Source organism: Pavona decussata, unplaced genomic scaffold (genome assembly GCF_977016875.1).
Source record: "Pavona decussata unplaced genomic scaffold, jaPavDecu1.1 SCAFFOLD_11, whole genome shotgun sequence".
In the NCBI taxonomy this organism is placed as follows: Eukaryota; Metazoa; Cnidaria; class Anthozoa; order Scleractinia; family Agariciidae; genus Pavona; species Pavona decussata.
This window is the reverse complement of record NW_028145434.1, coordinates 2874356-2896991: the sequence shown is the minus strand read 5'-3', so window position 1 is coordinate 2896991 and position 22636 is coordinate 2874356. Positions and strand designations below refer to the sequence as shown.

The window sequence follows — 22636 nt, the reverse complement described above, 5'->3', positions numbered from 1 at the left end:
TATCTCAGAACATCCGAGTTCGAAACTGTGGTGGTTTTTACGTGTACGAGTTGCTTCCCACTCCGAAATGCTTTTTGCGTTACTGTGGAGACGGGGGACAAGGTATAGCAGTCAACTTTACTTTAGCTATTCGCCATAACCATATATATCTGGCAAATTATCAGAAATCAGTATTTTAATTATCAATGAAGACAACATCGTTGTAAGCACGTTGAGAGCAAGGATCAAATTATTACTTTAATACAGTTGAAAATAATCAACGGCATACAAATTTTACACGAAAGTTTCTTTGACAATCTTCAAAATAATATGCACGGCCTTAGACAATGAAAAACGTCAGCACAGCGTACAATGAGAAACGCGCGCCTTACTTATTTACCAATTGAAGTCGCTTCCCGTTTTCATGTCTCTGTGAACTTGCGAGCTAATTGTGGAACGGCGAAAAGATTTGTCAAATTTAGAAAACAAAACTGATTGGATATCGATGTGAGTAGGCTTATACGGACAGTTGTCCAATTTATGGAATCTTTAAATGTGGACTTATGACTGGATGCGGCTCACAAGTAACCGTAAATTCTTTCATAAATTATACTTTATCTCATATCTCAAGAATAACCATGAATTAACTAGTAGATAGGAATTGGGCGTTCAGCGTACGGGAGGTAAGGGAGGTATGACGTCACAATAGCCCAGGAGGGTGACATCATCCGAAAACAATGGTATAACGGGAGGTTAGGGAGGTACGACGTCACAATAGCTCCTGGGTTGACATCGTAAAAAAGTGATGACATCATCTAAAAATAGTATAGTGACATCATTGGGGGGGAGGAGTATTTTGCTCTCATTATAAAACGATGATCTCATAGTTTAAAAATAGAATAGTCATAAAATAGTTATAGAACTTTCCCGCTATGAAGTAGGAAACACACAATATGATGGTTCTAAGCAGTTATTTACCATCAGTGAGTTTAAATCATTCGCTAAGCCTAGGTTGGTGGTTTGAAATTTTTTGCTCCACGGAAGGTGAAAGCCCTTTGGCCTTTCGCAACCTACACTTGGGTAGTGTGAGGTCATTATTTTGCCTGGCGTTCCTTTGGTGAATTTTTGAAGGGTGTTGAAATCATTCTCGAAGATAAGCGGGAGTTAGGTTGTTCGTTCATTTGGACCATTTGTATACAGTAGTCTATTTTCATTGTCCGTAAGCGTATGAAAAAGCGATTACTGCCAAGCACATTATTCACGAATTGTGAGTTTCAGTAATAATCATACATTTTCAGTGATTCTATTTTGGATGAATTTGATCGAGATTATGTGATTTTGTTGGTTATAAGAGATGAAATCAGACATCAGACATCGGACGCGTGTTTCGATTCACGCACCGTTACTTAAGCTATTATGTTAATTAAGTTGGGCTTTGTCGGGGATTAAACAGTAAAAACAGTCTTTTGTTGACTTTGTTTCTCACGTTGCTCCGAATAAGCATATTTTTACGGTTGATCGATTCCTGGCTGCTTAAATTAATTTGCATGTTATGTTTGGCGCGCACTGAAAAAATAAAACACGCTCAGAATTTACTGAAAATTCTTTATTTTAATCGTTCAACAATTCAAGTACAAAGCAAAGTTCTTATTACAGCGTTAATCATCTTTATCCTCTTCATCGCTAGGGGGATAGAATCTCATTTTGGATGTCCTTTCATCCTTGTGTGTGATTGCGCCACAATCATAACATCGACGGAGAGATTCCTTCGCGTGCTTTCGTTCAAGAGGAATCTTGTGATCACATATAGGGCAAACTTTACAGTTATCTTCCCCACAGCACTTAGGACATTTGATGACTACGGTATCATATCCATGTGAACTGTTGCAGTGTCGGCACGGATCATGAACTTTTGCCTGAGCCATCGTTGAATTTTCAACTGAGTCGCTACTATTCTCGGCCTCTTCTTCCCAATTACTTTCCAGGCTGCTGTTATGAGACTGTTCAGGTTGACTATTTTCAGAACTGGTTTCCTCCTCTTCACTGCTGTCCGACAAGTTTTCATCATTAGCCTCATTACCTGATTCGCCCTCTTTATCCTGGTATCCTCTTTCTTTTTCTAACAAATCGCTTAGAAGTTTTTTATTTTTGATCAGTCGCTTATTCACTCCGAGCTAGGCCAGCCCATCTAGGAAAGTATTGAGCGCACGGGGTTTGGCGAAATCTTCGTTATGAGGGAGTAACACATACTCGACCAGCTCTGAGATGTTTGTTACTGGTATTGCGCGCTGGTTTCGGAGTAGCAGTCCACTAGGTGTCCAGAACAAGATATTTTTAGAAGTAGCCATACTATGCAATAGTTCAGAAGCGCGCTTTTTGGAACCGCGTTGAAAAGGTTGTTCAAGACATCTTTTATCCGGGGTTCTTCATCGTCACTTTCCTCATCAGAGGTTGAGTAATCCTCCATTTCACTTTCCTTCTCTTTATCCTAATCCATCTTTCTCTTCATATCGACCAGCACTCGTTAGAAGAGAGACACAAATGACCAAATTTCAGAATCCACGGTCTCCTTTAAAACATAAGATACCCCAAGCTACTAATTGCAGGGGTCAGTAATTCTTGTATGAACCCACTGCCCTCTTGCACAAGGATGCGTTTCTTTGTCTTGTAAGGAACATTTCGCTGAGCAAGATTTAGAAGAGCATCCTTATGCGAACGCAATAAGGCCCTAACTTCTTCAGACACTGGTATGTTTTCTGTAAGTACATTATAAATAACTTGCAATAACGCATGCAACTGTTGTGGAGTAGCTGTTCTCAAGAGAAACTGACGCTGCTTGGAAGGGCAATCAGAAAGGAGTTGAAGGAAGCCCCGGTTGTTCTTTACAACGCGAGTCATGATCATGGAATGAGTTTAAGAAAGTAAGTTCCCCTTTTATTGTGTAGGATGTGGGGGAAGCAATAGACTTGAGGAGAAGCAGGAGGTGGAGGAGGGAAAACAACAGAAATGTGGTGGTGGGGGTGGTGGTGGTGGTGGAGGAGTTAAAACAATAGAAACGCGGTGGTGGAGGGAAAACAATAGAAATGTGGTGGCGGTGGAGTTAACACAATAGAAACGTGGTGGTGGAGGTGGGGGCGGTGGCGGTGGTGGAGGAAAACAATAGAAATGTGGTGGTGGTGGAGGGAAAACAATAGAAACGTGGTGGTGGAGGTGGGGGCGGTGGCGGTGGTGGAGGAAAACAATAGAAATGTGGTGGTGGAGGTGGGGGTAGTGGCGAAAACAATAGGCGTTAATTCTATATAAATGTGACACATTCGACGTTTTTTTCAATTTACGTTAAGTCTTCGCCGAAATGACATGAGTTAGTTCTGTTCCTTCTGCGAAAAATCCTTTAGTAGAAAAGATAGTATGCAAAGACACGTGATGTCTAAACACCGCAATGCTGATTTCACTCCCTTCAGAGCTATGCCGTTTTCTGTAGAGAAGTGTCAGCGGTTTCAATTTGTACATCCATTTACTTGTATGGTTGCTGGGATGACCGGATCAGGAAAGACTGTCTGGGTAAAATCTTTGTTGCAACAGGCTCAAAGAGCAATCAACCTACCACCAGAGAGGATTGTTTGGTGTTATTCGCAGTGGCAGCCCGCTTATCTAGAATTGATGGCAACAATGCCAAACATAGAATTTATCAGAAGTATTCCTTCCAATCTAGAGCATGACTCCTATTTTGACATCCGCCAACGCAACTTAATGGTGATCGATGATCAGATGGCTGATGCCGGTGAAGACAAGCGAATCGTCAACCTGTTTACAAGAGGATCCCATCATCGCAACCTAAGCATAATTTACATCGTGCAGAACTTATTTCATCAAGGAAAAGGCAGTCGAAGTATCAGCTTAAACAGTCACTACTTAGTCCTTTTCAAGAACCCCCGGGATAAACTTCAAGTTCTGACCCTGGCAAAGCAAATGTATCCCAGGCACAACGATTTCTTTATTAATCACTATGAGCAAGCCGTACAGAGGCACTTTGGTTATCTCCTAGTTGATCGTAAAACCACCACTCAAGACAACTGTAGATTGCGAACGAACGTTACCTGGCGAAGAACGATTTGATAACGTAGCAGTACCGGACAATATCTCGCAGGAACTACTACAGTACCTCAAACAACAGAACGTAATGACTCCCCCAGTAGTTCCAGTAATGCAGAAATTACAAGATTCAATGGATGTTCTTCTCTCACGATCAGACCTTGGAGATGACGAAAGCGCAAAGCATTACATGCAGCTGCAAAACAAGTGTTTGACGTTTAAACAACAGTTGAATTTCAGACTCAAAGAATCAAATCCACCCTACTCTGAAGAACAGAGACAAATTTCTAGCAATCTTATGCCAGATCAAGAACCAGTGACTGTACAAGCAGCCGCTGTCCAAACACCCACGGTTATACAGGCGACCGCTGCCCAAGAACCAATCGCAACATAAGCGACGCCCGCGGAAGCGTCACTTCCCTCGTCCATCTTAACACCCCCTCCCACAGTACCCTCACCTACACAGAAAAGAAAAAAACTACCTCGAATTCGGTTTAAAAACTACCTGGATGACGATGATCGTCCCTCAAGAAGATCCCGGCGAACTAACAGAAATCATCCATATAAGGCTTCTCAATAGGAGGAATTTTAATAAAATTGTGGCGCAATCACACACGTGGCTGAAAGGATACCAAAAATGACATTCTATCCCCCTAGCGATGAAGAGGATAAAGATGATTAACGCTGTAATAAGAACTTTGCTTTGTACTTGAATTGCTGAACGATTAAAATAAAGAATTTTCAGTAAATTCTGAGCGTGTTTTATTTTTTCAGTGCGCGCCAAACATAACATGCAAATTAATTTAAGCAGCCAGGAATCGATCAACCGTAAAAATATTCTTATTCGGAGCAACGTGAGAAACAAAGTCAACAAAAGACTGTTTTTACTGTTTAATCCTCGACAAAGCTCAACTTAATTAACATAATAGCTTAAGTAACGGTGCGTGAATCGAAACACGCGTCCGATGTCTGATGTCTGATTTCATCTCTTATAACCAACAAAATCACATAATCTCGATCAAATTCATCCAAAATAGAATCACTGAAAATGTATGATTATTACTGAAACTCACAATTCGTGAATAATGTGCTTGGCAGTAATCGCTTTTTCATACGCTTACGGACAATGAAAATAGACTACTGTATACAAATGGTCCAAATGAACGAACAACCTAACTCCCGCTTATCTTCGAGAATGATTTCAACACCCTTCAAAAATTCACCAAAGGAACGCCAGGCAAAATAATGACCTCACACTACCCAAGTGTAGGTTGCGAAAGGCCAGGGCTTTCACCTTCCGTGGAGCAAAAAATTTCAAACCACCAACCGAGGCTTAGCGAATGATTTAAACTCACTGATGGTAAATAACTGCTTAGAACCATCATATTTTGTGTTTCCTACTTCATAGCGGGAAAGTTCTATAACTATTTTATGACTATTCTATTTTTAAACTATGAGATCATCGTTTTATAATGAGAGCAAAATATTCCTCCCCCCCAATGATGTCACTATACTATTTTTAGATGATGTCATCACTTTTTTACCATGTCAATCCAGGAGCTATTGTGACGTCGTACCTCCCTAACCTCCCGTTATACCATTGTTTTCGGATGATGTCACCCTCCTGGGCTATTGTGACGTCATACCTCCCTTACCTCCCGTACGCTGAACGCCCAATTCCTATCTACTTTAACTTATGTGCCATGAACTCCCCCAATCCTTATAGCACAGTGAATTTGACATGGTTAAAAAATAATGAAATGAATTTCTGACTTATTCGCTTTAGCGCCAACAACTTCCAGACCAAGCTCACCTCCCACGCCTACTTCCAGCTTTGGTAAGTAATGTATGAGATATCTATATACCATTATGATAACTTGTATATTCTGTTAACTAGGATCCATTAAATCAGTTTTTTAATATTAAAAAGATAAAGTTGTACAACTCAAACAAATGTAATCATTTTAATGATCAATCGCTGCATCGTAAACGTCCAAAAAACGACGGACACTGAACGCAAGTAAAAGTAAATAAAGCTTATGGGCGCCAAGGTTGGTAAAACGCTTGTATGGTGTTGAAACGGATGAGCGAGCCCGCAAACGCAGAACAAAACAGCAAGCACAAGAATGACATTTTCATTATGGCGTCCAGAATCCTTCAGTACTACTGTAATTTGCTCATTAATGGGTTGGATATGGGTTGGATATGAAAGCCAAAACAAAATGAGTTCTGGTAGTTGTAGTCGAATGCTGGCAAGTCTTAGTCCTTAATGTCAACTGGCTTCAGTTGTTCTAAAGTTTCTGTTTTTCTTCCTATAAGAAAAAAGTTACGAGAAAGTAAAGTTTAGTCAGGAAATACTTTAATACCTACCGCCTGAAACATTTTTACGCGCAAGCTTGTTCTAGTTTAATTACGGGAATACGAATATGGTCTATTGATATGAATATTTGATTTGTTCGTTTTAGCATCAACTACTTCCAGACCATAGTTACACGACCCCAACACCTACCTCCAGCTCTGGTAAGTAATGAATGAGATATCTATATGTTGTGTTCATCTATAGATAGAAATATATACACTTGTACTCTAAAAGGCGCTGTTACACTGGGCGATTTTTCATTGAACCTGTCTCACAATTTCGTTTCGCCGTTTTGACACAAGTTGCACGGATGGTTGCCTGGTGGTACATTCCCCGAAATGAACATGCCTCGCAACGTTTATGTTGTAGTCACCGTTACTTTTTATTATTTACATTAATGATCTTCCATCCTGTGATCTCTATTCTAAAGTGCGGATGGATGCAGATGATACCAGCTTAACTGTTGCACATTTTGATGAATACCCTGGAACAACTGATGAAGCATGATTTACATGAAATTCCAGTTCTTGGCTAATAACTAAAGCCTAAATGTGATAAAGACCAAATACATTATGTTAGCTACTCAATGTAGGATAAAACACCTCGAGCATCAATTCAATATACAAGTAAATTACCATTACCTTACAAGGGGTAACTCATGTAAATATCTAAGTGTCGAAATAGATCAATCATTAACGTAGAGATCACGTAGATCATGTAGATAAAATTGCTAAGAAATCCTCTGGAGGGATAGGAGCTCTGAGACGTGTTAGACATCTCATACCTCGTGAAACATTAATTACAATGTACAGCTCCCTTGTACTGCCATATTTTGATTATTGTAGTACAGTAAGGGGGAGCTGTGGTAGGGGGATGTGTGACCGACTCCAGGTCCTCCAAAACAGGGCTTCCACAGTATTAACCTTGTCGAATTATGATAGACGGTTGGTTGAGATACTGGATGAACTTTGATGGGATAATCTTGAGATATGAAAGAGAAGGCAATTAGCTACAATAGTGTATAAACTGATTAATGGAACTATGCCCGATCATTTTACACAATTTTTTACATGTACAAACTCTATGTATTCTTACAACTTAAGAAACTCTACATGCAATTTACTTGTACCAAGACCATGTACTGAAGCTGGAAAAAACAGCTTCCATTATAGAGGAGCGGTTCTCTGGAATAGTCTGCCTGGTAAGGTCAAAGGTCAGACGAGCTTGAAATTGTTTTTATTACATTTGTAATTTATTTGTTTATATTTAAGGCCTTAGTCTCCTATTTATACATTATAGTTCTAACTATCTCCTGCTGTATGTTTTGTTATATGTTTTCCATATTGTATTATATTTGTAATTTATTCATATATACTTAAGACTTAATACTCCTATTTCCCGTACTGTATGACTTATTTTATCTTTTACACGGCTCTCTGGAAAAGCATTTTTATGAAAGGGATTCCGTGTTTAAATAAATAAATAAATAAATAAATAAATAAATAAATAAATAAATAAATAAATAAATAAATAAATAAATAAAGATGATGATGATGATGATGACGATGATGATGATAATACATTCTAAAAGCTGTACAAATCATCTCGAAGAAATCTGAAGGAATAGTATATAATGAATTCTCCATTGAAATTGCTGTATTCTGTCTGCGAATCGGTTATTTTGGCCGGCTATCAGTTTCAGCCGCTAAATGTCCGTCGTTGGACGTAGGCCTTCCCCATTGACCTCCACTGGACCACGTATTGCGCGACACGGTGCCAGTGCTTTAGGAAACTATCTAAATCGTCCCGCCATCTCGTCCATGGTCTTCCTCGGTTCCTTGTGTGTCCCCGGGGCGTCCAGAACGTAATGCGTATTGCCCAATGATTATCTGTTCTTCTCGCTACATGACCAGCCCAATTCCATTTGAGTTTGCTTATCGTTTCCATGTTATCTCGTAGTTTGTTTTTTTAACCTATCCATTGAGGTCGGCTATAGTTCTGGCAAATGGAAGAAGTCCCCTAAGTTTAAATTAATAGTTCTCCCCATAAGACAATCATTAGCCTCAATCATTTCCTTCTCTTCAAATTGAATACTTTGAATTCATTTTTGATGGGGATAAAATCCTGGTGGTTCGATTCTGAAAAACAAAATCATTCTCTGTGAGAAACACAAAGATTTGCACTATAGTCATTAACGAAAATTGCTTTTGCACAAAGTTCTCCTATTACCCCAGGGAACAGCTACTATTTACTCGAAAGAGATCTAGACAAAAACAACCTACTTTCACCTCAAGCAATTTCTACATTCGAATTACTTTCATCGTGAAATTAAACTTGACTCAACTTTCCTAATAGCTCCATAGTTTTGTTTTGTTTTTGGTTGAATTTACTTACGAACAAGCACATATCTGAAGTAGACTGGTGCTTAGTCTGTCTATTACTATTGAAATATTTTCTGCCTCCGTTACAACATTATTTTACACGTTACTTACACAATTATCCTTTCTCTATTTTTGCAGTTATGGATTCCACTACAAGTGATGAAACTTTCAAGTCCATGGTCCTATTCACAGCATAAGTAGTCACCGTCGTTCGTCGAAAATTGAAGTTAGCTTTTGTTTTTTCATTAGTTAGCAGTTATAGTTTTCGTGAGGCATGGGGTTTTATGTTTTTAGTTGCATCTACATCTTAGCATCTGTAAAGTTGGGCTCAGTATGCAATATAATAAAATGGCGTAGGAAGAATCTTTTTCCCCGTTGATCAGCTTTGTTAAAAACACCACACTGAAACAGCTCAAACTACCAAGTGTCAAACCATTCAGTGTATGTGGGTACGTCTTTTCCCACCAAATTTTCCCCCTTTCAAAAAGGGAATAAACAGAGACACTTATTCGCTTCAGCTTCAATATTTTGTGTTCATTGACTCTCCGCCCGGATCAAGAGATAAAACACAGAACTCCCCTCCCCGCAAGTAATATATAGGGAGAACTGATAAAGTATAATTACTTCATTTTTATTTTCTCGGAAGTCTTTTGAGCACAAGAACTAAGTTTAGACACATGCATTTCACATTCACTCCACTAATTTCTTAAAATTGTAAAAAAATTGTTCTATTTCAGTTAACAATGCAATTAGACTAGCTAATGAGGCAAAATTTCTATGAACGAAGCACAAAAAAACGCTTACATAGAAAAACGAAATGCGACGACAATTCTGGCAATTTCAAGGGATAGTTAGACCATGTTTACGAAACGCTTTAAAATTATATTTTTGAATGACTGCAGATTCCTAGAGAAAAGTATTTTAAAGATTCGTGTGTTCCCGGTGACAGAGGCAAATCACTTTTTGTTCGCCTAATAACATAAATCTCCCTGGCAACACTCCAGGTTACATTTTGCATCTTTAACTTTCATTGCTTGATTTTGGCTTTGGCTGTTTTTACAACGATTAATGGCTTTTCGAGTGCATTTATCAGATGTTGCACAACCTTTAGCAAATGTAATCAAGTTGTATCCGCCAAAATCTGCCTGTAGGCTATGTCGGTAACAATAGGAGTCTGCTGATTCACACGTTAAAGGTTCCTGTGACTTTGCACAGTCTTCCCAAGACACCCAGCTGATACACACGTTGCAACGGAGTGGTACGGCTGCAAAACAGAAAACATCATTCATCAGTGAGAAACAATCATAACTATTTCGCTGGTCAATTTACGCCTTCCGTCTTCGAATCAATTCGAACCATCTATAAGCGAGAATTGATGGCACGAAATAATACCTGAACTTTTCACCTTTTGTTGTTAATATTTAGCGTTAATGGTGAGGTATACCCTGTTAGTCAAAAGGCGTTTTCTTTTCGGGTCTTTTTTGTACGCGATCGAGACTTGCACTTTTCTTAAAATATGGGCCGATCCCAGTAAGGAGATATTTTGCAATTTCTCTATGCTGATGTTCTCAGGCATTTTTTCCGTGTATTTTTCCAAGCCCTTTCTTAAAAACTTAAGTAGTTCCATCTTGCCCTGTATGGTTTTTACTCACTCTGGCGCAGATTTACTTAAAGCACACAGGTTTATTTGACACGTTGGCCCTTTTAATATTTCTATCCTGGGGCTTCTATCCAACGGTACAGTCTGATGATCGCTTAGTGCGTGAAACTCGAGTAACTGTAGTACACTTTCTATCATAAATTTATATTTACTGATCCCGGGGCTTGTATATTTTATTGGTTTAATAAAGCTGCAAAAGACGAGACGATCCCCACTACCAAATGCGAGAAGTTGGGACTCAAGCAAATACGCGGTTTTCTCTATAGAAAGGAAGGTTTAGTTGAGGAGCTATCCGTACTGAAGATATGCTCCAACTTCGGAATGATCTGTAACCCATTGGAATTTCCACGCCTTTAATGTAGATTAGTGTCACATTTTTATGCTTTGGTTCATTACAAGCAGCCGGTATTTTATTCCGTGTGAAAACACTCAAAACCGTAAATGTCGTGGACTAAAGCGAACAGAGCATAGAGTATGGGCCTCGCTCGAGTGATCTGAACAATAAACAAAAGTTTCTCGGATGTAGAAAAACAGGGATGAGTTACAGCTGTCCGTCAAAGGCGATAAGCTGCTTATACAAAGACCCAGCATTAACAATGAAGGTAAAATGCGAGTTTGTTAACATTGTTCTCAAGTTTTTATTTTTGTGCAGTCGAAGACGTGTAATTCTAAAGGGCGATTTAGACGTACGATTTTGCCTACGATTTGTCGCATGCGATTTCTAGAGCGCGCGCTGCTTGCGTCATGTAAAAATCGTACACAACTCTCGCCACTCAACATTGCCTTTACCTACGATTGTCGTAGGATTTTAAGACATGTTTTAAAATCCTACGACATTTTTCGTGTTGTGTGCGTCTGTCGTAAGGATGTTGTAGGTTGATTTACACGACGCGATTCGTGTTGTAGGCATGGCGTATGCGTGTCGCATGCGACAAATCGTAGGCAAAATCGTACCGTCTAAATCGCCCTTAAGCTAACCTTTCCCGTTACCGTGACCACTTTATAGTATGGTTTAGTCAGTCGAAGACCGACGATGGAGGCTTAAGGACGGTGCCCGCTATTGTTACTGCGCATAGGTTCTGCGCATCTCGAGATACTTGGGTTTCCTATGGGTGATGCCTACTAATACAAGGATAGTTTTGCGCGGTTTAAAACTATTCAGGGAAAGCAGAACTTAGCAAGTGCTTTTGGTATCCAAAAAGAAAATTTGGGGTAACCATGCATTTTTCAAAGATAATGAAGCTTCAATTTGGATGAAAACGCCATACATTGCTTTGTATTTTGCTGCTTTTTAGAATAATTGTTGCTTAATTATCTCTAAAAAAATGCGTGGTGATCGCCAATTTTCTTTTTTGATTTCAATAATCCTCGCTAAGATCTGCTTTTCCCACACAGTCATAAACCGCGCCAAAATACTTCGGTATTAGTAGGCACCGTCCCTAAAATTGGTAGCTTTGCTCAACTGGTTAGCATTCGGTCTTAGCTATGAAGCATTGGCTATGAACAATGCCTTCTATATCACCTTTACACTCACGGTTGCACCTTTCTGACTGATATATCTGCTTCATTCAAACAATTGTCTGTGAGTTTTACAGCCCATTTCCCTGTCGTTAAGTTTTAAAGCCTCGACGTATCCCTCTGTCAAACTATTCCACAGTACCCACGGGGAGAATTCGTGCCTAGATCAACCGAAGTTTTTGGAGTGGACATCACTGTTGCATTCTTACTGGGTTTAGTTCAGTATTCTTTGATACAAAACTTAGTATAGTAAGTATTAAACAAAGGTAGACTACGTAAAGAGTCTTGTCTTCAACACTGTATTCGAACAAATGAATGTAAATATATGAAATATATATTGTATTGAACAGCTGCTTTTAACACTGCAGATCTTCCTAAGCTGTTTCAAAAATTTCATAAATAATTCGTGATTAGTCTAACTCAACAGTATTTATTACGTACATAATTGCAGATCTGATAAGAATTATACCAGTCGCTCGCGTGCTTTAATTCGATTCAATTCGTTTATTTTGCCATTAACCAAAAAATACAACATAAATACATTATAGACGATACACAATATTCCTACTATTACAATATTCCTACTCAACTATTTACAATATTGAATGTGTTAAAGGCTAGGAAGCCTATATAGAAGCCGGGGACTTAGCGCATTTAAAAGCATAATGAGCGCAAATCTTCACGAGAAAAGACTTAAAGTTTTCCATATAATACCTTGCCTCGCTGACGGCATTGTGTGTCCATAGGCCGTTCTAGGATTGGCAGAGCTTCGAGCCACGAAACCGAGCATAGAAACATTATGAACAGAATAGTGAGGGTTGGTTTCCGCTTAAATCATGATTATCCCCAGGATACTGGTCAACATGAACTGCAAATTGCAAGATATATACCGGCCACATTTTCCCATGTTGGTTAACCTACTGATGGCAACATACAGGGAAGTTCAGCACTAGAAAACTGAAGACTTGTCTTCTACATCTAGGATTAGATTTGAAAAATTTGTCTTTTTGTCTTCATTTCCAGGGTGATGAAACAGAATAGGCATTTGTTACATTTTAAGTCGACTACAGTAAACTCTGGATCCATAACAGAGTGAAATGCGTTCTTCCAGGTTGTATAAAACACCCAAACGTTGTTTATTTATGATACTGTTCCCTGGTGTAGGAAGAGTTTTTCTCACGCACCTAGCGCCACCCTTTTCCACTTTATCGATTGCTTCTCAACTGAACCTTTTTTCTATAGAGAAAGCCGGGTATTTGCTTAAGTTCCAAATTACATTAGTTACTAAAGTCATGATATGCTGTGTCTTGGAGCTCTAGCCCCCCCCCCCCCCCCCTCCCCACCCCTCCTCGCCCCTGGGCACTGCAGCTCTAAATGCCTTTAGGATCCTGTATATTAGCTTCCGTTTGAGGAAAAAATCGTACTGGTAAAAGCGTTTATGAGTTGTTGAAAGCAAATTACGTTAAGGTCGCATCTAACTACTTGAGACCAATGTAACTGGCTACTGAAACGATTACAGGTTTTACCAGCTCACGTCGCTTACGCTTCCAATTCAAGAGCATTGACAATGTTTTCATGAACTGTATCTCATTTACATTTATGCTATCGACTTTATTCAATGCCATTATCTCGCAGCCATGTAAATGATATAATTCATACGTAGTTTGATTTGGCCTAATCACATATAAGCTTTTGATCGGGAGTTTCCCTAAGGCCTCCTCGTCACTTTGTTTATATTTTAGTATACATAATTGTATGTTCCGTGTTGCAACTTCTTTCGTGTGCCAAAATAAATATAAATAAAGTAACTCACCTCGGATGAAAAATTGCTGGAAAATTGTCACAACTAAGAGCATCGTTGAGTACTTCATCTTCAACTTATGTTCAAAGGTGTGGTTACGAAGAAAAAAAATATAGCATATTAAGTGTTATGTCTTCACGTCACTCCAGCCAGAAAGAAAGAACGGTTGTCTCATGGCGAGAGTCTTCATAACAACCAACAAAGCAATATCAGGTGTCAATTTTTTTATTTATTTTTTCAATTTAAAACTCTCCCAGGGATATGAGCAACCAAGCTTTCTGATTGGCTCCGTACTGGCACGCTATATGGTAATAATACATCCAACAGAGTATATCAAGTGTCCGAAAATTTTTTAATTGATAACTGCCTCCAAGCAATCCTCCGATTGGCCCCGCAATAGCACGCTATCTGTTCATAAAGGTATTCTGCCAGCCAGTCACGAATTATTCATAACCGCCAACAGAGCATATAAAGTGTTGGGAGATTTTTTAAATTAAGAACTACCTCCAAGCAAGCCTCTGATTGGCCCCGTTCTATCCCGCTAAATGCTCATTAGGCTACCAGTCGCAAAAGTATATGGTTGAATGAATGTCACAGTTTTCTTTTCTAATAACGCTGAAACAATTATTGCGCTCGATTGATCTCTGTGTACAGTAAAATGAACAGCCATTCGGCGCTGCAAGCTTTAGTAGCTGTGAGTTTGTGTAAAATAACATTAGGTGGAACAATATAGCCTAGTTCCTTGGAGGAAAGTCTCGTACTGAATCAATAATTAGCATAGCTCACAGCCTCGTTCTGACTGCTCTGGTCTATAGTGTTTCAACAGTATCAAAATTTTTAACCAGTTTAAAAGGGCAGTGTCAACAATTTTAAAGTTACTTTGAATGGCCAAAAAACATACTTCAATCGATGGAATAATTAAAATAATGGTTCAGTTTTTTTTTTTACAATAACCCTGCTAATGCACAGAAGCTAGTTTTAGTTCTGTTTGGCTGCGGATGGCTCGGATGAAAATGGATTACAACTTGAAAAAATTGGCCACTATTTTCAAGTTCTTCTTGTGTTTTTAAGAGAAGTCGTTAAAAATCAATTTAAGTTAGTCCTTCCTTGTAGAAATCCCTTAATATTTTCTTACTGGAGTTCTAAGAGCAATTTCATGTTTGCAAAAACGTTTTTCGTCAAATGTTTGAGCCGAGTTTTGACCAAAATACTGCAAAATCGCCATGACAGTGCCCCTTTAAACTGAACGTTTCTGTGGTTATTGACTGTGTAATGGAATACTTCTAAGTGGTTGATATAGCAACATATTTTTTTTACAAAGGTACTGATTCGGCAAAAATACTGGGGCGTTAAGATTTGGTTGCAACACATGAACCTGAAGTATTCACACTCGCCGTTGTCAAAATATCCCGGGATATTTTTGTAAACATTGCGGAATTCATAAGAGAACATCGAAGTCAGGCAAGCTAAACTGAAACGCAATAGCCTTGGGTTTTCTGGTGAAATAAATATATAAGCTACATTGTTTGATAAAAAAAAACCCCAAATCTCTTCGTTTATGGTGCTGTACAGGCCTGCAAATGATCCCCGGACCGGAAATGATCCCCAAATTGAACCGCAAATGATCCCCGGACAGGAAATGATCACCATATTGGACCGCAAATGCTCCCCGATCGCGTTACCATAAATAAAGAATGGAATGGACTCAAATTTGGACAGTGGATTTAAACTTTATAGATTTCATTTTTTTTTTAATAACACCAGTCGTTATATTTAAACTATCTGCATGCAAATTTCTCAACTTTAAAAATTATAATATAGCAGCACAGTGCAACAGAACAATTTACCTATAAACTGTAACATGTACATGTATATGATTTACTTATATCATTACAATGCCTAAAATGTGCAAGAATTGTACGAAACTCTTCCAAATTAAATAGCGCCGCGGGTCAGTTAAGACTTTCGCAAGTTTTTTTAAAATTTGTTTTTCGAAAAAGGAAGGAGAATCGGTCAATGCGCTTCAGACGGCGGTCAAATCTCGCCCACTATCGTTGCCTTTGTTCTTAATCGGATCTTAGTCTTAAGCATAACGTATTAGCCTCGGTCGTCCAATACGTTATCGTGTAATATGTTGATTTTGTCTTTCGTTTTCGTTTTGCCACTGGTTGGACTCCCAGTCCTTCTTTAATTTATTTTTTTTTTTTTACAAAACACACTGTCGTCGGCATAGACCTTCAGAAGACCATTGTCCCGCTCCATGGCGAGCCGCATGTCTTAGCAACCGATCTTGCCATCCAAATTTTTCCTCGATCAGTACAGGAGGCCTATTGTCTACGGGAGTGCTGTTGACAGTTTAAAACACATTTTCGGTGCAATACGAGTCTCACCCAATCAACATTCACAGCAATCAACATTCACTCACTGCGTGCAGTAGATTATTTCCGGTTCAGTCAAAAACCTCCGAACAATTGAAAAATCCGGAGTAAAATAAAGTTATCGTCGATGTGCAGTGAGTATTAAACACGGCAAAGCAAAGGCAACACACCCGATTGCTCGTCCTTTACTGCCGATACGTATACACCCGAGATAAGAACGGCCGAGTTCAAAATCTCCCTCTGAAGAAATTTCTATTAAATACATCAGAGTTAGCCCAGCTCACGGAGCAAAAGCGACGCACCCTTGAATTGCTTATTGTTCTCAGGCGACACACCCGAGAGAACAATTGGCATGTATGTTCCAGTTTATATAAAGTAAATTGTTCTGTTGCACTGAGCTCCTACATTATAATTTTTAAAGTTGTGAAATTTGCATGCAGATAGCTTAATATAACGACTGGTGTTATTAAGAAGAAGAAGAAGAAGAAGAAATAAAAAAGTGTATAAAGTTTAAATCCACTGTTTAAATTTGAGTCCATTCCATTCAACATTTATGGTAAGGCGATCGGGGATCATTTGCGGTCTAATCTGGGGATCATTTCCCGTACGGGGATTATCTGCGGTTAAATTTGGGGATCATTTCCACGGTCCGGGGATCATTTGCGGGCCTGTACGGTACTATCACTCACTGCAACTTGCGAAATTTCTTAATAATTTTTCCAACGGTGATTTCCCTGAAAATTCGGTTTAGCCGAATTTTATTCGTCACATCCACCGTTTTGATTGGAATATACTGTATAGCATTTTTACGCTCTGCACATGATTATAAGCAAATGTTATCAATAGATCAATTTAATTTAACTGCAACCGTTCCCATGTTCCAATGTTGACCCTTGGCAAAAAGGACGAAAATTGTCGATTGGAAATAATTGTAATGTGCTAATCTTTATTCGTGTCTGAGTAGCTTTTGTCTCGTTAACTTCATGATGCATGTTTATTTCATTTTCCCGTTACCTACTGAAAGATAAGCTTATTCTCTAAAACACCGCGCAGTATTTGAAAAGTTGATTTTGTTATGCTCAGAAATATATAAACCATATGCGATGCAAGGGAGTATGTATTCGATTCTATGTGCAAGGCCCAAGTTTTTCATCCAATTCCAGATCTAGACAATGCACATTACTGAGGTATCTGTGGTTGTACAGTGTAAATATCTTGTAAGGTTTGAAATTGTCGACGAAAAACAAAATTAATCTGATTGACGCTATATCAGCCTAACTTATAATTGGAATTTCGTCCACAATTTCAAACGTTACAAGATATTTACACTGTACAACTACAGGTACCTCAGTAATGTTTATTTCTCTGGAATGGTTATTGGAACTGCGGAATGAAAAGCTTGAGCCCTTTTTGAAGTGAAATGGCTCAGCCAGCTGGCCTTCACTAGCGACGTAACCACAGGCGCAAGCACAAGCACAAGCACAATTATAAGCATATAAGCTTTCTGTCAAGTGTACGTTTACGAACACAACGCAAGCACAAGCACAAGAAAAGGAAAATTTTGATCCTTGTACTTGTGCTTATGCTTGCATCGAGGCCGTTTTCACGGAGAAATACGCATTATTATGCTTGCGCTGCTGCTCGCGTCTGTGCTTGCGTCGCTAGTGAAAACTAGCCGAGTTGGATCTGAATCAAATCATTCGACCAAAGGGCGAGCAGAAGATAGTGTGTTTCAAACAATATCAAAATGTAACTCATCTGAGATCTCACATACCTTCGTTTCATACAGAGGACAGGCAAACTGCATAGACTTCTTGCCACAAAGGTGAAAATTCAAGCGTGGTTTTGATTTTGAAATAATTTTCATTTATGTGTACTGGCAATACTTGCTCGGCTTTGAACAAACGTTCTATATGGCGAACGTCTTGTTGCTATACCAACGTTTGAGAGCGAAAAGCAAATATTGATATATTAGACCAAGAGGTCTCAAAAGTACAAAAGAAAGCCTCTGCTTTCTAGGATGCAGGATGCGTGAAACATTAAACGAGCACAGTTAATTTTAAATGCGCGAGGTGGTTTTGAAATACGCATTTTGATCTCCTTTTCGTTTTTCCCCAGGAGTCTCTTGTTAGTTCTTAGATTTAAGCATGAAAGCGAACGGGAGAAAAAACTGTCTTAGCGAAGACTAAGGAATTACAGCTTGTGAATGGTAAAAAATATTTAACGAACTAGAGACAATGTTTTTGCGCTCTATAATCCAGGTAAGGAAAAGAGAAAGAAACAGTGACCAAAACAGTAATAGCAAATACTTAATGCCATGCAGTCAGTGTGGAGACATGTTGTTGTAGCGACTTCTGTTCTCGCTAAGGCGTATAGATAAGAACAGGCAACATGCTTCCGCAGCCGGGAAACCCTGCCGGATGGACTAGCACCCATTTAGGAGAAGGAGTAGCAGTACCCTTGCTGCTTCATGTTATAGAAACTGAACACCCTTGTACATAGGTAACCTGTGTATCGTATGCGGCAGGCTCCGCGGTAACTCTCAGGGAATATTTTAAAAATGATCAAGCGTAAGACAAGACTGGCGCGCAAAGATCACAGTTTCATAACGCGACTGAACGTTGTCAAAAAAAATTGATTGTGAAATTTATTGAAATCTCTCTATTACACGTTTTGGGATGTGGGAGTTCCATTCAGTGAAGGCTGGGTGACATCGAATATTGTGGCATTCCGAATCAATCCACAAGCTCATATTCGCTGAGGTGACGATCCTTTCTGTTGAGAAAAATATATACTATATTATAATAATTTCCTATTATTCCACGTAGGCCCAGGTTGGCTATAATCATGTCATCCCAAATCCAACTAGCGCGAGTGGCGAGTTATCTGTTTTGAAAAGCAATGAAGAAACGGTTTTTAAAAATAGCTGCTATTTTTCGGTATAATGGTTGACATCCCTGGACTCTAAGCCAATCAGAACTTTGGAAATCGCATGACCCGATGATCCAGCATTTAATAAAGGTTATCTTGGAATATTTTGGATCTTTAGGATTTAAATTAAAATTTTGAATTGACTTGGTTATGTTAGCAGGATGTTTCCCTTCAGAAAAGTACTTAGTTGCTAGACACTATGAGCCAGTTATTTAAACAGCCTAACTTAGGCCGCGGCTTTAGATAATCAGTAGGCCTCCAAATCTGTTTGTAAGTGGTTTATTTTAAGTAGATGAATAGTTTTCTAGTCTGGGATGCAAGCCTTCTTGTTACTGTCAGCAGCAGACAATGTTTAGACTGTTGGCAAAATTGAAAATGGCTTAGAACGTGGTTTTGTTAAACACCATCTAAACGGTCTTTTAATAACTGACCCTATAAGTTTAACCTTGAAGTAATATTCAGAAAAATCAACACTTAACTCTGTTTACTGTGGTGGTGTACAAAACCTAAAACCCCGTGTAATAAGTCTCCTAGATGAATTATTTCAATAAATTACGGTATTTTTAAATCAAAATAAATACCTTCTGAAACGGTCGCAGAAAATTTCTCAAACTGCCGGACAGGAGCGTTGACAAGCCTCCACACACTCGTTTATGACATTCGTCATACAACCCGCGAAACAACTATCTTCACAGTTTTCCCCACCATTTTGTATTACTTCGTTCTGTTGGCTAGGATCTGATTGAAAATAAACGTTTTAAATCGATCAAGAAGGTTACAAAGGGGCCCATTTTGACTTTTAGCTCATCGGCGTCTAGCCTCCCACGTAGTCATTTTTAGGAGACTCGTATCACCTCCTCCCCATAGACGCCGTTTGTGGGGAGGAGGTGATACGAGTCCTCTGAAAATGACTGCGTGGGAGGCTAATCGGCGTCAGCCTTGAGTTGAATCGGAGACGCTGCTGATCACGGTACGTGTACCGTCCGCCATATTTTTCTTGTGATAGTAGCTACAATTGTAGCTGCAGCTGGAGGCATTTTGTTCAGTGAGATCACCAAGACATTTTATGCTTCAATGATCTTTGTTTTGTTTTAGTGCTTAAAAAAAAAGAATAAATAATAGAGAGATTGAGAATTACTTTTAAGGCAAACGGCGGAAATGACTGGCTGAACATGTTGATCCTACCGGAGTTTGTCCCTGGCTGTTTTCAGTTTCTCAGTAAAATATAGAACTTTTGCGTTAGAATCAAGCGCCAGAATTATTCAGTTTGCACTATTCTCATCCGTGTACCCGTTTTTTTTTTTTTTTTTCAAGAAAATATTAACCTGAATCCTAGGTTTGCTGTTTGCCGCAAACGCGACTCTAACCCCTCTGGTGACACTTTTTCCTAGCGACCAATCACGGCTAGTTCATGTAAATATCATATTCAGTAAATTGAATTAAATTCAGAGCACACAATAAAACAATAAAGAACTCGAAAACTATACTGAGTGACATCTTGATTATCGATCCATGCCGTTGCTATTTTTCTTTGTGAAGAGCGCTTGTAACGTTGATGATTTAATACTTTTAAACCGGCACATAAGGAGTAGTGATACGTATTTAATTTAAAACAAGCAGTGTGAGCCGTTTCAGCCTTTCTATTAATGTCATATAGCATTCCAAACTTTGAAGGTTTCTATTTTTTCAAAATAAATTTCGAAGAATCTTTCAATGAAAGTCGTATACCACATAAAATAGCCGTAATAGCGAGTTAAGAAGAAAAAAAGAAAATTTTAAGGGTTAGCCGGAATTGTATGCTCCCATTTCGCCAATGTTTCCAACTGTGTTTCCTGTACGATTGTAATTAAAAATTCATGTATTCCCGGCTTGCGCGAGTATTACTGCCTTGTTACAATTTACTACAAGATGGTATTATCGAGCGAAACTTAAAGAATAAAGTACTCTTTAATTACTAAGATTCTAGTGTAATGAAGTGAACTAGAACCTTTCCACTTTCCATTCAGAACGCTGCGAGTTTTAAACACCCGCTAGGCGGTAAATTGAGTAAGAAAATATCTCAAGATAAATCATACTAACAGCAATTTGATTTTCTCTTGTCAACGTACCTTGGATTGGATTCTGCCATGTCTTTTGAAGACATAAGCAAACCATCAGAGACGCGAGTATTACACTGACAGCGCGATTGGCCGGCATTTTCAATAATGAACTTCTCATTTGTGACAGGCAGTATTGAGCAACCATTTGCATTTACATTGTGACGAACAAACTGGCATGTTTTATTGGTAAAACTTGTGGGCAGGAGATTCCAGTGGGCTTGGTCGGCGTTGCCTGAGGTACCATGGCTAACTTTCACGGCTTTGACGACTGAGTAAATTACTTCAAGAACTAATGATATATTATCCGCTTATTGTTGCTTCTCAATGTGTCAAGTTCATTGTGATCTGACAATCGCTGTCGTCAAAAGCAGTTACTAAGCGCGTTCAATTTGTATGGAAAACCAGTGAGAATTTTCCGCCAAATGGACTGTACAATTGTCGAGCGCTTGCCATTTGTATGATTAAGCTTTTCCTGTTCAGATTTCTTGCTCGGTTCAGTATATCTCTAACATACCTTAATTTACACAAATGTAATTCTCTCTTGTACATTAATCCTAGGCTCTACAAGCATTTCCTACATTTTCTAATATCTCAATAAAGCTCAGTGTCATTTCTTTGTTTACTTAAAAGTAGGTGGTGGTCAACTAGAAAGCCTTTGCTACTTTGACCACCACACACATTTTATAATTTGTACTGTATTTATTTTTATCTTGTAATCATCTGTTGTAATACTTTTCTTTCTACTGTATGTTAATGTTGTGTAAATAGTGTGAAATAAATGAACCATGAACCATGAACAAAACAGTTGCTCCGTTGTAGAATCAAATGGAAAGGTTCTTTCCGCTGGTACTAGAATTTTGGGAAATAAACCGCGTATCTCACCAAGGAGCAAGGTACGTGAGTGAGCTGAAGCAAATGGTTCAGTTACATTTTGGTCATTTCGGCGGTAAAAACGAGAAAAGAGAAATTTGTCTGAAGTTATTCTTGTTTTGCCGAAAAATTTCCAGTTGGGAGGACCGAGTACTAGTGTTCCTTTTGCGCTCGCCGATTCGTCAACTCGCTCTCGAAATTCATGCACATTTGCCATTGGCTGTCATCCGTAAAATTAATGCGCATGCTTCTGGTTATGCGCCTCGTAGTTCATCTATTTAAAGACGGGCACAAGATTATGAGTCTAGAAGAACTATCCTCGATAGTGCATCGTTCAAGACGTACTAGTAGGGAACTTAAGCAACGTCAACGGCGACGGCAACGAAAATGCCACAAAACACAAAGCTCAATCATGAGCAACAACAATTGCCTTGGACGTGCTTTTTAAATTTTGGAACATTTCTTTGCCGTCCTCCGCAAAACAAAAACGTGTAAACCAAGTTCAAGGTTTTGTGGAGACCATGAACCACAACGTTGTCATTACTTAAGTTCCCTAATAAAGCCCATC

At 39.0% G+C, this 22636-nt stretch overlaps 2 protein-coding genes and 1 long non-coding RNA gene across 8 annotated transcripts in view; 1 reads left to right on the top strand and 2 right to left on the bottom strand.

The window, feature by feature from the left end:
* The window catches only part of LOC146488208 (uncharacterized), a 71285-nt gene extending 61661 nt beyond the window's left edge, over positions 1 to 9624 (top strand). For all 5 annotated transcript variants that reach the window (XM_085121964.1, XM_085121951.1, XM_085121937.1 and 2 more), the window contains one exon: positions 8950 to 9624. In XM_085121964.1, coding sequence (XP_084978090.1) covers positions 8950 to 9008 — 59 coding nt within the window. In that variant the 3' untranslated portion in view covers positions 9009 to 9624. The remainder of the gene's footprint in view (positions 1 to 8949) is intronic.
* On the bottom strand, positions 9422 to 18095 carry LOC146488207 (uncharacterized). Of its 2 annotated transcripts, none has more exons than XM_085122212.1 (3): positions 17943 to 18095; positions 13803 to 13866; positions 9422 to 10075 (listed from the first exon to the last, which is right to left on the bottom strand). In XM_085122212.1, the coding sequence occupies exons 1-3, from the start codon at positions 18033 to 18035 to the stop codon at positions 9783 to 9785; spliced, it is 450 nt and encodes a 149-aa protein (XP_084978338.1). In that variant the 5' UTR covers positions 18036 to 18095; the 3' UTR covers positions 9422 to 9782. The 2 variants fall into 2 exon arrangements, with proteins under 2 accessions (XP_084978338.1, XP_084978345.1); XM_085122219.1 differs by having other exon boundaries at positions 13803 to 13860; positions 17943 to 18094.
* A 631-nt stretch (positions 18096 to 18726) lies between these two features.
* On the bottom strand, positions 18727 to 22527 carry LOC146488206 (uncharacterized). Its single transcript, XR_014867061.1, has 3 exons — positions 21208 to 22527; positions 19681 to 19837; positions 18727 to 18943 (listed from the first exon to the last, which is right to left on the bottom strand). It is a non-coding gene; the product is annotated as an uncharacterized LOC146488206 (long non-coding RNA).
* Between the last annotated feature and the right edge of the window lie 109 nt (positions 22528 to 22636).

Excerpts from the sequence above, each read along its gene's own strand:
- LOC146488207 (XM_085122212.1), bottom strand. The coding sequence starts at position 18,035 with ATGAAAATTATTTCAAAATCAAAACCACGCTTGAATTTTCACCTTTGT. Across the intron at positions 13,867-17,942 it reads GTCCTCTGTATGAAACGAAG|TTGAAGATGAAGTACTCAAC; the intron begins GTATGTGAGATC and ends TTTGAACATAAG. Across the intron at positions 10,076-13,802 it reads CCAGCAATTTTTCATCCGAG|CCGTACCACTCCGTTGCAAC; the intron begins GTGAGTTACTTT and ends TCTGTTTTGCAG.